The sequence below is a fragment of the Cebus imitator genome, unplaced genomic scaffold (genome assembly GCF_001604975.1).
Source record: "Cebus imitator isolate Cc_AM_T3 unplaced genomic scaffold, Cebus_imitator-1.0 Scaffold248, whole genome shotgun sequence".
Classification (NCBI taxonomy): Eukaryota; Metazoa; Chordata; class Mammalia; order Primates; family Cebidae; genus Cebus; species Cebus imitator.
The window spans coordinates 169,906-184,154 of record NW_016107563.1 but is presented as its reverse complement, the minus strand read 5'-3'; the positions used below and the strand labels follow the sequence as shown (position 1 = coordinate 184,154).

The window sequence follows — 14,249 nt, the reverse complement described above, 5'->3', positions numbered from 1 at the left end:
TCCTCTTTTCATTAGAAAAACAGGCACATCTCAGCCAGGCACAGTGGCTCATGCCTGTAATCCTAGCACTTTGGGAGTCTGAGGGGGGCAGATCGCCTAAGGTCAGGAGTTCGAGACCAGCCTGGCCAACATGGTGAAACACCATCTCTACTAAAAATACAAAAATTAGCCAGGTGTGATGGCAGATATCTGTAATCCCAGTTACTTGGGAGGCTGAAGCTGGAGAATCACTTTAACCCGGGAAGCAGAAATTGCAGTGAGCCGAGTTGGCACTATTACACTCCAGATTGGACAACAAGAGTGAAACTCGATCTCAAATAAAATAAAATAAAAAAGAAGAAAAAGAAAAAGGAGGCACATCTCCTTGTCGTAAAAAAATTCCCTAATTTCCTGAGCAAAGGAATCATCAAGTTTTGACATCCTTTTAAAAACACCCCTCAGTTCCTGGAGCCTGAGGAAAGTCTCTCTCCTGTTTACCCTCTCTACGACATCACCGGCAAATTAATCCTGAAACAAAATCTGAATATCCAGCGAATAGAATTTCTGGATACTTGATAACAGTCACATACATAAGGGTCACTCACCCAAGAGGGACCCACAGCAAGGCTCAATGCTGAAAACTTCTGTGATGTACCGGATGTGGAGATCAACCCTACATAGAAGATAGGGAGATGATTAGGAAATAGCTGATGGAGATAAGAAAGAGTGAGCCACAAGAGCCATATGTATTTTGGAGAGAAGAGAAAACTGTCTGTAAGGTCTCTAGGATTTGTTCAAATGTTACAATATTCATGTCTTTAACCCTTAACTTCAGAGGAAAAAAGAAAAGGCCTAACTCAAAACTAGAATTACCTAGCTGAATGCTAGACCATCAAACAAACCTAAAATTAATGCAAGTGGCCACCTCACCCTTGTGAGCGAATGCTGACCCCATTGATAGAGACGGAAATTCTGTGGAGGCCAGCTGGCAGTGGTGGCAGTGCCACCTCCAGGCCCCAAGCTGCCTGCGTGTGAACCGGAGCCAAGGCATCCTGGATGTGGACTTCCACATCCAAATCCGTGTAGTTCACCAGCAACGCCACTCCAATGACCAGAGTTTCACCGCCTGTGTTGAGAAAAGTCCATTAGCCTCTGAGATGTGAGTGTGTGGGCTCCACCGCCTATTCAATTCTAAAACTATCTTTTTGGATTAAATACACAGTCAGCCTTGTACGTAATACTCCAAGCATTTTGATACAAACCTAAATTTTTTGAGAAACTTCTGACAACTTTTTTTTTTTTTTTTGAGATGGGGTCTTGCTGTGTTTCCCAGCCTTGTTTTCAATGGCGCGATCTCGGCTCACCGCAACCTCCGCCTCCTGGGTTCAGGCAATTCTCCTGCCTCAGCCTCCTGAGTAGCTGGGATTACAGGCACGTGCCACCATGCCCAGCTAATTTTTTGTATTTTTAGTAGAGACGGGGTTTCACCATGTTGACCAGGATGGTCTCGATCTCTTGACCTTGTGATCCACCTGCCTTGGCCTCCCAAAGTGCTGGGATTACAGGCTTGAGCCACCTTGCCCGGCCAACACCTTTTTTTTTTAAGACAGGCCTTATTCTGTTACCCAGGCTGGAGTGCTGTGGTGCAGTCTTGGCTCACTGCAGCCTCAACCTCCTGGGCTCAAGCAATCCTCCCACCTCAGCCTCCCAAGTAGCTAGGATTACAGGCATGTGCCACTACGCCCAGCTAATTTTTGTATTTTTTTTTTTTTGTAGAGACAGGGTTTTGTCATGTTGCCCAAGCTGGTCTCAACCTCTTAGGCTCAAATAATCTGCCCACCTCGACCTCCCAAACTGCTGGGATTACAGGGGTAAACTATCTTGCCTGGCCTAACAACTCTTTTATCAGAGATATGGCCGATAACCTCAATGGTATAAAAACAAAAATTGGCAGGACAATCGTATTAAAGAGACATTAACTTATTTACATGCAATGGCAAATCAAGTAGTTTGCAGAGTTACCGGTCTTCATAACCAGCAAATAGCATCACATATTGGTTTCTTAACCTCCACTTTTCTACTAGTAGAAATCTGAAGCTATATCATGAGTGTGCACTGAACCATACGGTAATGCCACACGTGAGTTTAGTCGTTCACAACTGACAGAGTACTCTCATATATGTTATCCCACTTGGTCCACATACTATCCTGATGATTTATATGGGCCAATTAACATGACTGGCATTTTGCATTTGAAGAAACTAAGCTCAGCAGCCACAGTCTCATAACTATTAATAATTAATCATTTAAAAAGTCAAGGCCTGAGCCCAGTCTTCTGGCTTACATTTCAATGGCTTTTTAGTTTAATTAGCAACTCTATTAAAATGTGTACACTATGAACACTTTAATTCAATTTCTTTGAACTCAAATATTTATTGAGTACTATAAGGAAGATGCTGCAAGGAGCACAAAATAAGTTAAACAAAGACCCTGCCCTCAAAGAAGCCTCAATGGTAGTAAAATAGGTGACATAATCGCTTCAGTAAATATATATACTATAAGAGTGGTAAAAATTAAGCACTGGGATTGCTCAAATCACATCAACATATCAGGAAAGGTTGAATGGGCAAGATGATAGTTGAATTGGAGTTTGAAAGATACATCCAAAAAGAAAGTTTCGATTAATCTTTAGATAAATTTATCTTTAGGTAAATGATAAGCCCCCTCTTAGAGAAGAGGGGGCTTATCATTTATTTCTAGAAATTTCACGCTTTTATCCAAAGCCTTTCATAGAACTTTCTCACTTAATCACCCGGTGGCTTGGAAAGAAAAAAGAGAATTGGGTGACTTTCTGGAAGGTACAGGCAGGGGTTTGTTGTAGGGATAGGTCAAGTTGATGGTAGCTCTAGGGCCGAAGACCAAGAAAGCTAAGCCAGAGGGATGTCTGCTTAACTCAGTGGACAGTGGTGACCACAAAGAGTTCGAAGCAAAGAAAAGATGCAACTGAAAGTATTCTTCCAGTCTATAAGATAAATTGAAAAAATAGGGAGGGAGAAATCCAGTCTGCAGACATTTTTAGTCTTAATGAAGTGGACCAAATCAAGTGTGTAACAGCATAACAGGAAACAAATGTGTTTACCTTTCCTTTGTCCCACCCAGTGTGGCCACTGAGACATGGCTTGGGCTAGAGCATCTCTAGCTCCTTTAGCCTGCATCATTTGAGGACCCCTGCAGAGCCGGTGTCTATGGGATGCCACGGCCAATTAGATGAGGAGGAGAAAGAGGTTGCTTAAAAGAGGAAAGTCAAAAACAGCAACATAGTTTGGTGGGAAGACTATGAATCTGCATTCAAATCCTTGATGTGCCATTTTACTACCTCTGTGACTTTGGGTGAGTTACTTACAGCTCCCAAAGCCTTGGAATTTTCATCAATAACATGGTTAACAAAGCCCATCCCATGTGGTTTGTTGTAAGGATTAGGTTAGATATCCTGGGAAAGCATCTGGCATGATACAGAACACAAAAGGTCCTCAATTAACTTCATTTTTTTCCTCAATCCACATTCTCTTGGCTGCATGTCTTCCCAATCTCTACTGGGAATTCTGAAGCTTCAGTGCAGTGAGTACAAGGAATTTCAGTGCCGACCAAGGAAAAAGACATGACTGTGAAATGGCAGTAGCAGAAAACAAGCATTATTTGGGTGATATTTTGACAGATTCACAGAGGAGGAGGAAGTCTCCCAGCATGAGACCTTCCGGAGGCAACAGTATAGGGCCACCATCCAGAAAGGGAGGAAGGCAAGGGAACTGGGAGAGGGTGGGAAGATGAGAGACGGGGGTTCTATGTCCAGATGATGTCACTCAGCAGCCTGGTGGTTAACCTCTGGGACAGAGAGCTCCAAAGGCATCAGTGTCTTAGGGTATTTTATAGCCCCGGGTTTTCTTACCTATGGCTGACTGATGCACGCAGTTTTACGGGGCATGCAAAGCAAGAGGAATTTAAATGGCTGAAAATATGCTTATTTTGGCTACATCGAAAACAACTGGATTTGTAGAAGTTTGAATTTAGTACTGGGGGACTTTCGAGCTAATGGATCCTGTGATGCTATGCAGAAGTAAAACAACATAAGGCCAACAGGCAGGGCCCACCTTTAGCTCATTTATAAAGCATTTGATATCTGGAAGAATGATGGTCTTCACTGCAACCAAGATTTATTGGGTGCTTACCCTATGCCAATTCCTGGGCTGCGTACTTTTACCTGCTTTTTCTCCTATTTTCATAATTACCTTGAAAGAATTATTTTCACCTACGAAATGAAGAAACTGAAGATAAAGGAAGTTAAATATCTCGCCCAAGGAGTATGGTAAATTAAACTAAATGTGGCCTAAGGCTATCTCTGTACCTTGAGTCTCTACACGCGGAGCTGCAACTCAACTTTGTGATAAACCAAAAGCCTCAAATTAGCTGAGCCTCAGTGAATCACAGGCTGCCAAATGATCAGACCATGCTCCACACAGAAAGCTGTAAGTTTCTGGCCTCACTTCCATTTTCTGTCTATAAATGCTGCCTGCCCACGTAGCATAGTGCAGCTCTCTGAATCTCTTCTGGTTCTAAGGGTTACCATTATTCTTTGTTCAAACAAGTTCTGTTAAATTTAATTTCTTGAAAGTTATTCTTTATAACAAGTGGTTGAGCTTGGATTCATGCAGATCCCCTTTTTCCTGACTGCAAAACCAATGCTAATGGTCGTGCACGTCAAATTCATCACCACCCCGATCCTTGGTCCCTCTTATGCTTTTATTTTCATTTCATCTCATCCTCACGGTCATCATCAGCATCATCTCTTGGATGGAAATGTGTAACGCTCCAACTTAAAAGAGGCATTCCCATAAGGCTACTACACTTTGTGGACTTTGTAACATGTTCTTCTTTATTCCGCTTGTAGAAAGATTTAAATGCAAGTATAAATTTTGAAAAGAATGCATTGCATTGTGTATATCACCAACATAACTTCTGGAGCTCTTGGTCCATTGTCAAGCTCATCCTAGATGCCTCTGAGGTACTGATACAACATATTTATTCTTTTCATTACAGGTAAGGAATTTTATTAAAAGTCAAAATCACTGAAATCTGAATATAACATTGAGCTCTCCCCTCACTTTCCTACCTTGTTGGGAAGAATCTATACCACTGAGGAATTGTACACACTTCAGTTGCCTGAGGCAGCAAATTCTCCTTCTGCACTATCTGAGCTGAATAATATTGGAAGCTAAAGGACACTTCTCTTTATTTATGTACTCTTGAGCTATGGAAAATGAAAATAGTACTAGAAAAATTGAGTTCAGACTTTTTCTTTGGGAAATATGATGGTCTTTTTATAATAAACCCTTAGATATGGCTACTCCAAACCCTGTTATCTGGCATTCAGTTCACCAGAAAGGGAAGTTACTTGCTATTCTTCCAAATCTATATGGTATTACACAATAATAAATTATTATAATTCTAACCTATAATATCCTCTGATTCATCAAAGAAAAATTATTTCAAGTAGTTGGTGCTAACTAATCCATTCTTTATACATAGGACATCTAAAGAAACAAGAATTCTTAGATAATCAGAACATCCTATTCTCTAATCACATTAAATAACTGCTACAATAGAACTTGCTGTCACAAAACAGTATTTTCCAGTTAACTACAAGTAGATAAGTACTTGGTATATATAAACAGATGACCTGTCTTCAAACCTTAGACAAATTACTTATTCTATTTCTTAATTATTATCTGTAAATTGAAATTAATAATCCTATAAATTAGTGGCAAGGATTAAGTCTATTATATGTTTATGCTATCATTATTCACACATACTAAATGCTTGAGAAATATATTTTGAATTGCAACTTTTGTATTCCCACATTCTTTTCATGATGGAAACGGTCCCATCTGTACAATGGTTCTATTTTACAGATGGAAAAGCAGTATCAGGAGATTTATTTGATGATGGCTATGATGAAAACAACAATCTCCTCGTTTTCAGGAAAAAACTTCAATTCAAAATACAATAAATTTCACAGGACACTGATTGCCCTTTTTATAGGATCAATGCTCTAAGAAGAAAAACATCTTGCAGTACCACATATTTTACCTGCTATGTTGCTTGTGTTTCTGCTCAGAGTCACGATAACTGGATTTAACGAAGAGACATATGTAAATGCTCTGGGAAGAACTGCAGAATAATCCCCTCTGATCACAGTCACATTCACAATGTGTCCATCTTTCCCCTGAAAAATCAATTTTAAAAATTAAACCTCAGTGTTATTTTAACGTAGGACTGAGTGAGGGAAGAGAAGTCCATACAGAATTAGTTTAAAAAGTTGATTTTAAGAAAGTTGTTTTTAAAGAGTATATTTGCTACTTCCAAGTCTCTCCCTTCCTCCCAATCCTGCATACCCTCCCCATGCTGCCCCCCATGCAAAGTGCTAAGTGCTTGGACTAGTAAGCAAGTGCAGTGTTAGATGCATAAGGACATGCTCTGAGGGGTAAATAATAATGATTTGCAATTAACACACCAATTGTTCCTGCAAAAATATGGCAATTTCAAATAAATGTCTATAACTACCTTATATTCATTAAGTATAAGAGTACTTCAGGCATGTGACAAATCAGAAAATTTCCCTACAACACACTCTTTCATAGGATGTTTCTTATGGTTATTATCTTATGAAATAAATAATAAAGATACACACACACACACACACACACACACACACACACACACGAAATCCAAGAAACAGTGACTCTACCCAATAATGCAATTAAAGTAAGTATTAGGATGAAATATGTAGAATAAATCTAGAAAACAACTAGGCTAGATTGAAACAGGAGAACAGAGATGGCTTCAAGGAAAATGAATAACTGATATAATGGAACATTTTTTTAAAAAATGGTGGATTTTACTTATGAGAATGACATGTTTAGAAAATAAAACATGAACTCTAGGGGGAAAAAAAGAACTATAAAAGAAAAAATATATTGCCTGGTTCTGTCAGCATCACTTAAATAGTTATAATAATGTAAACATGTTTGATTTAATATAAATATTGTATTAAAACTATATTCAAAGGAATTAAAGTAGTTGATTTAGGAAAGGGGACTTGAAGAATGGAGAAGAGGGGCAGGAGGGCATAACTTACTATTTTCCTTTTAACCTATGCATCTATCGCTTGGATCAAAAGTAAAATTTGCTTTTTATTAATGTTTATTTTCTCTGGTAAAAAAAAATTAAGCAGTACATGTCTTACCCATTAAAATGGTAAATATATATTAAAATAATAAAGTGAGAACCCAGTATTGGCCAACATGCCAAAAATCAGACACTTGCACAATGATGGTGGGAGTATAATTTGAAAGAGAATTTCAGACAACTGGATACTACATATCAAAAGCTTTAGAATTTAGATTAATTTATCCTGAGAAAATAAATGTGACCCCAAAACATAGTTATTAGGATTAAAGTCCTGTTGTTTACAGTAAGGAATATTTAAAAATTATCTAAATGTCCAGTAATAGGAAATAGTTAAACAAATTAAAGTACAATCACATATTGGAATTGAATGCAGTTTACACATAAAAGCTAGCTTTTCATAATATTTAAGGAACCAGATGAGATTAAAACGCAGGACTAGTGATCAAAGAATATTTTGAACTTTATCTCCCAGGGGATCTTTATTGTGGGGTCATGAGTATGCTAAGAATGTTGATACTGCTTAAGTCAACTCTGAATAGAAAGTGCAACAGCAGTTGTGAGTGTGACTCTTCCCCAACAGCACCAGAGCAAGGCCCAGACTCAAATCCCTTAATAGGCCATGATATAGCACTAATTGAAAGGAAAGGAAGCCCTCAGGAACTTGTTTTTAAGGGGAAAAGGAAGCCATGGAGAATAACTAGGAAGATATTTCTTAGGAATCACACATTCTAGAAGTTTCTAAGTTCTACAATTTATATCCATGCTAGAAAACAAAATTGCCAGTGAAAACTTTGTTGTTTGCTTAATAGGGAAGAGAGATATCAAGATATATAAGCCTTGCAAGGCAACACCCAGAATGTGCACTAGATAAATTTATTTGTTATGTGTCACTAATACTCACTGAGAGTATGGACCAGAACTGCCTGGTTGCCTTCTTTTTAAATAAATTAATTGATGTTAATTACAAGCTCCGTTAGTGCTCGTTTCCCACTTCATAGCAAAACAGACAATATAACTACTACAAGCATATTATCATGATGAGAAGTTTACATCAGTTAATTTGGTTCTAAGAAGTGATTCACTGAAAATGTTATATTAATAGCAGTCACCCACCCAGAGAGAAACATATATCAAAGGAATCCACTTACCCTGGGTGGAACTTTGCACTGAATTCTGCTTGAATTGCTTATAGTGACATTGATGGCACATGAGTAAGATCCAAATAATACCAGGCTAACGCCTTCCAAACTAGAGCCTCGGATGGTGGCCCAGAGCCCTCCTGTAACAAAAACAGCATATTCATATGAAACCACCAATCATACAGGCAGACAAAAATTAATTATGCACAAGATGGATAAAGTGAAATTAAAATATAAAACTCCTCAGTCAAAACAAAGGCAATGCTCAAGAAGATATTTTTTAACTTAAGAAGATAAAAAATAATTGAAAAATAATCTTTGAAATGCTATTGAAGAACTTAATGGATGGATTAAAACTTACATAAGAAAATGAAAATAAATGGATCAAAAGAGTGAACACCATAAGTCACATATCTTTGTAAATTAAAGCATCAATGCAATTTCAATAAACACATAAACAGAATTTGTAATTAGACAAGCTGATTCTTAAGTTTAATGAAAAATAAACAAGAATAGCCAGAAAACAAAATTTCAAAAATAAGTGTAAAGAGGTCTTCTGCCAGATATTAAAATATCTTATACAATACCTATGGTATCAACTATGTGGTAAAATATAATTCAGAAAGAAATGCAGATCAATATGAGGCTATAGGGTATGATACAAGTGACATTTCGCATAAGTGCAAAATAAATTATTTATTCAGTAAATACAATGAGTAAATGTCACCGAAAAAAACTAAATCTGAATTTCTACCTCATATGCTTCACCAAAATAAATTCCCAATTTATCAAATATTTAAACATAAAAAACAGAAATTTTTTAACTAGAAGGAAACGTGGCAGAATTTTTATTTTCACATAATTTCAGAGTTGCAAAGTCTATACTATTATACAAGTCCTAAAGCCATTAAAGGAAGCTATATTTTATTATGTAAAATTTAAAAATATTTATGAATTGCCAAAATAGGAAACAGAGAAAAATGATAATAAAGAGCAAATATTCTTAATACATAAAATGTTCTTAAAAATCAATAAGAAAGAACAGTAACCCCATTGGGAAAAATGGGCTAAGGAAATAGACACTTCATTGAAAAATAAACACAGTGCCCTTAAACACATGAAAAGATATTCAATTTCTCAATAAAATCAATGCAAATTAAAACTACAATGAAATATTCTTTTTCTCCTATAAAATGAGTAAATATTGAAAGAGTTGGGAACACGCCATGTTAGTAAAATGTGGTAAATAAACACTCATATGCATTGCTGCATAGGTAATAAATTATGCAATCTCTAAAGAGAATATTTTGATATTTATCAAAATGTTTAATGCATATAACCTCTTGACCCAGCAATTCAACTTCTAAGAAATTATGCTACTAATATTTTCAACATATGTACAAAACAGGTACATGTGTGAAAATATTAGTAGCATAATAACATACATACAAAATAATAAAGTTGGGCCCTGTCTCCCACATCCCCATCAAAATTTATGTTATTGCCCTAGCTCCCAATAACTCCCAATGTGACCTTATTCAGAAATGGGATTTTAGCAGACGCAATTAGTTAAATTAAGATGAGGTCATACTAAAAAACGATAAGACCCTAATCCAATATGACTGATGTCTTTATAAAAAAGGAAGGTATGGGCCAGGCGCAGTGGGTCACACCTGTAATCTCAGCACTTTGGGAGGGTGAAGCAGGCAGATCATGAGGTCAGAAGTTCAAGACCAGCCTGGCCAGCATGGTGAAACCCTGTCTCTACTAAAAATGCAAAAAATTAGCCAGGCATGGTGGTCCCTGCCTGTAGTCCCAGCTACTTTGGAGGCTGAGGCAGGAGAATTGCTTGAACCCGGTAGGCAAAGGTTGCAGTGAGCCCAGATCGTGCCATTGCACTCCAGCCTGGGTGAGAGTGAGACTAGGTCTCAAAAAAAAAGGGGAGGGGGTGGAAATTTAGACACAAACAAGACAGAGAGAATACTGTGTGAAGATGAAGGCAGAGATTGGGGCGGTGTTCTATAAGCTAAGGAACACCAAAGATTGCCTGTAAGACACAAGACGTTAACAGACAGACATGGAACAGAGTCTTCCTCAAAGTTTGGTTCAGAAGGAACCAACCTTCCTGACACCTTAATCTGAGACTTCTGGCCCCCAGAACTATGGGACAATAAATTTTTGTTGTTTAAGACAGCCAGTTTGTGGTACCTGATTAAAGCAGCCCTAGCAAACTAATACAGACCCCTACCTCATACCATGTATAAAAATTAACTGAAAATGAATCAGGTACCCATATAAGAGCCAAAACTATAAAACACTCAGAAGAAAACATGGGCATAAATCTTTGTAACATTGGATTAGGCAATAGTTTCTTAGATATTAACACCAAAAGTACAAGCAATAACAACAAATATAAACTGAACTTCACCAAAATTAAAAATTTGTGTGCTTCAAATAACACTATTTGAAAAAAATGAAAAGGCAACTCACAAAAGGAAAGAAAACATTTCCAAATTATTTGTCTGATAAGTGATTAGTATCCAAAATACTTTAAGAACTCTTACACCTCAACAATAAAATGACAACCCAATTTACAAATTGGCAAGATTTGAATAAGCATTTCTACAAAGATGTATAAATTGCCAATAAGCACATGAAAAGATACTCAGCATCTTTAGTCATTAGTCATTAGAAAAATCAAAACCACAATGAGGTAACACCTCATGCCCATTAAGATGGCTACTATGAAAAATAATAATAACAAGCACTGATGAGGGTGTGGAAATATTGTGATATGGTCTGGCTCTGTGTCCTCACCCAAATCTCATATCAAATTGTAATTCCCAATGTTTTGGGGGAGGGTCCTGGTGGGAGGTGATTGGATCATGGGGGCAGATTTCCCTCTTGCTATTCTTGTGATAGTGAGTTCTCACAAAATCTGGTTGTTTAAAAGTGCAGAGCACATCCCCCTTTGCTCTCTCTCTCCTGTCGCCATGTGAAGATGTGCTTGCTTCCCTTTCATCTTCCGCCATGATTGTAAGTTTCCTGAGGCCTCCCCAGCCATGCCTCCTGTATAGCAGGCTGAACTGTGAGTCAATTACACCTCTTTTCTTTATAAACTTTCCAGTCTTAAGTAGTTCTTTCTTGCAGCGAAAGAATGAACTAATACATATTGGAACCCTCTTATATTGCTAGTAGGAATGTAAAATTATGCAGCCATTTTGGAAACAGTTTGGCAATTCTTCAAGAACTTAAACATGGAGTTTATGTTTGACCCAGCAATTCCATTTTTAGATATGTACCCAAAAGAACTGAAAGCATATATTCACACAAATCCTTGTATACAAATATTCATAGCAGCCTTATTCATAATAACCAAAAAGTGGAAACAATTCAAATGTACATGAGGAGATGAATGAAAAACAAAATATGGTATATCCATACCATGTAGTATTGTTTAGTCATAAAACTGAATAAAGTACTGATACATGTTACAACAAACATGAACCTTAAAAATATCATGCTAAGTAGAGAAGCCGGATGCAAAAGGTCACATATTGCATTATTTTGTTTATATTAAATGTCTAAAATAGGCAAATTCATTTAGAAAGAAAATAGATCTGTGGTTACCAGGGACTGGGAAGAGGGAGGAACAGTGAGTTACTACTAATGTATATAGGTTCCTCTCCAGAGTGATAAAAATGTTGTCGAATCAGATGGTGGCAAGGTATACAACTTTGTGAATATATTGAAGACTGCTGAGTTTACACTTTTTAAAAATGAGTTTTATGATATGGGAATTATATCTCAATTTTTTAAGTTAAAAAAAGAGATCCTAGAGGCACAGAAAATAAAGTGTCTCTACCTTCTTCTAGTATATATCTATACTACCCTAGGCCAAGCCAACATTCTCTCTCCCTTGGATATCTGTCATACCCTCCTAACTGGTCTTGCTGGTTTCATGTTTGCCTCCCTACAGTAAGTTCTCACACAGTAGCCTAAGTCAGGTCATGTCACTCCACTTGAAATCCTCAATGGCCACCATCTCACTCAGAATAAAAGCTAAGCAAGCTGAGGGCCATTCAAATCCCCCAAGGTCATATAACCTGCTCTGGGTCTTCTACCACTCTCCCCTCACTCAATCTACTCCAACCATGGCAACCTCCATGGCATTTTTAGAACAAGCCAGGCTCACTTTGACTCAAGATACTTTGTCATTTGATGTTCCTTCTGACTTGAACTGTCTTCTCCAAGATTTTCCCAGAATTCATTCCTTCACTTCACCCATATCTCCCTTCTTTAAGGCTTTTCATATCATTTCTCCAATGTCAATGACCATCCCATCACAACCATTCACTCCGTCTCTCTTCATCCCCTTCCCTTCTTGATGTTCATCCTACACATTTACCATCACCACCCCAAGAACAGAGCCTTTGTTTTTATTTACTGTATCCCCAGCATTAATAATGCCTGGCATATCATATGAGCTAAATTGTCATTATGATTATTGTTGATGGTACAATTAAAAGTTGAAGAGGTGATGATATCTTGCCACTCTCACTTGAAAGTTTAGACTATGGCCACAAAAGGGTCCATACCTTAAAAGAAGACAATGCTATCTCAGCACAAAAATGCATGAAGAAAGTATGCAAAGCCAAGCCAAGATTTTCCTCAGAAAAATCCTTTCAAGGGTTTTGCATCTGCAAATGAGTAGATGGGGATTTATTACATTATTGTCCTCATTCATTATATATGCAAATATTCTGTAAATTTCCTGTCGGTAGGCTCCAGCCTGGTTCTCTTTAAATCTCCTAGAGCATCATTTCTCAAACTATAATCTTCATAGAGATGAACTGAAGACCTGTTAAAATGCAGATTGGGGGAGGATCCAAGATGGCCGTTTAGGAACAGCTCAGGATTGCAGCTCCCAGTCAAAGCACAGAGGGTGAGTGGATGCCGCATTTTTATTGCCCACAGACTAGGAAATTCCCAGGCGGAGGAGCTCCACAGGTCACCGGCGCGGCTGTTTCGGCCAGTGTGGCTGTGCCGGCCGGTGCCACTGCTTTGCCCCGCGCAGCTGCTTTGTCGGCGCCCTGGAGCAGTGCTTCTCCGTACAAAATACACCAGTCCGGGTGCCCTTTTGGCTGGCGATTGGAGCCACGGGAAGTCGCCCATTCATCTGTTTAAAAAGGGGACTGAGCAGGGAATCAGGACAGTAGATTCCAGGGCAAAAAAAAAAAGCACCACAAACCTCAGTGCCACTGTTTAAGCTAGGGCAGTGAGTGGCTGCAGGGGAAAAAAACAGACCCTGGAGCCTCTTCAACAGGCGACTGGAACACAAACTTTAAAAAGGCCCTGAGGCAGGGAGCCAGGCGATCAGGCTCGGCTGGTCCCACCCCCACAAAAGAGCAGCAACCAGAAACTCTGGATTGAGAGTTTCACAGCAAGCGCAGCTGAACCCGGGACGGCCCAGCTCTGTGGGGGAGGGGCGTCCGCCATTACCGAGGCAGCCCACCGTTGCCAAGGCAACCCGCCATTGCTGAGGCAGCCCGCCACAACGGAGGTAGTCGGCCAATGCTGAGGCAGCCCGCCATTGCCAAGGCAACCCGCCACAGCAGAGAGACTCCACCTCAACAGAGGTGGGCCACCATCCCCAAAGCAGTTCTAACTACACCCATATAAACAGGACTGCAGGGAAGTTCACTCGGCAGCTGGGCGGAGCCCACAGCAGCTCAGCAAAGCCTCTACAGGCCGATAGTGACTAGGCTGCTTCCTTGCTGGGCAGGGCAGTTCTGAAGGAAAAAAAAAAGAAGGTAGCAGCATAACGGAAACTCATAAATAAAGCCCTAAATCCCTGGGACAGAGCACCTGGGAACAAAAAGCAGT

The 14,249-nt window shown here is 38.9% G+C and overlaps 1 protein-coding gene across 1 annotated transcript in view; it reads right to left on the bottom strand.

Moving 5' to 3' along the window:
• The window catches only part of PKHD1 (PKHD1 ciliary IPT domain containing fibrocystin/polyductin), a 364,705-nt gene that overhangs the window by 299,084 nt on the left and 51,372 nt on the right, over nt 1–14,249 (bottom strand). Inside the window, exons 27-30 of the mRNA XM_037727929.1 lie at nt 8,373–8,503; nt 6,124–6,259; nt 910–1,105; nt 585–652 (exon numbers count right to left, since the gene is read on the bottom strand). Of these exons, the coding sequence (XP_037583857.1) occupies nt 585–652; nt 910–1,105; nt 6,124–6,259; nt 8,373–8,503 (531 nt within the window). The remainder of the gene's footprint in view (nt 1–584; nt 653–909; nt 1,106–6,123; nt 6,260–8,372; nt 8,504–14,249) is intronic.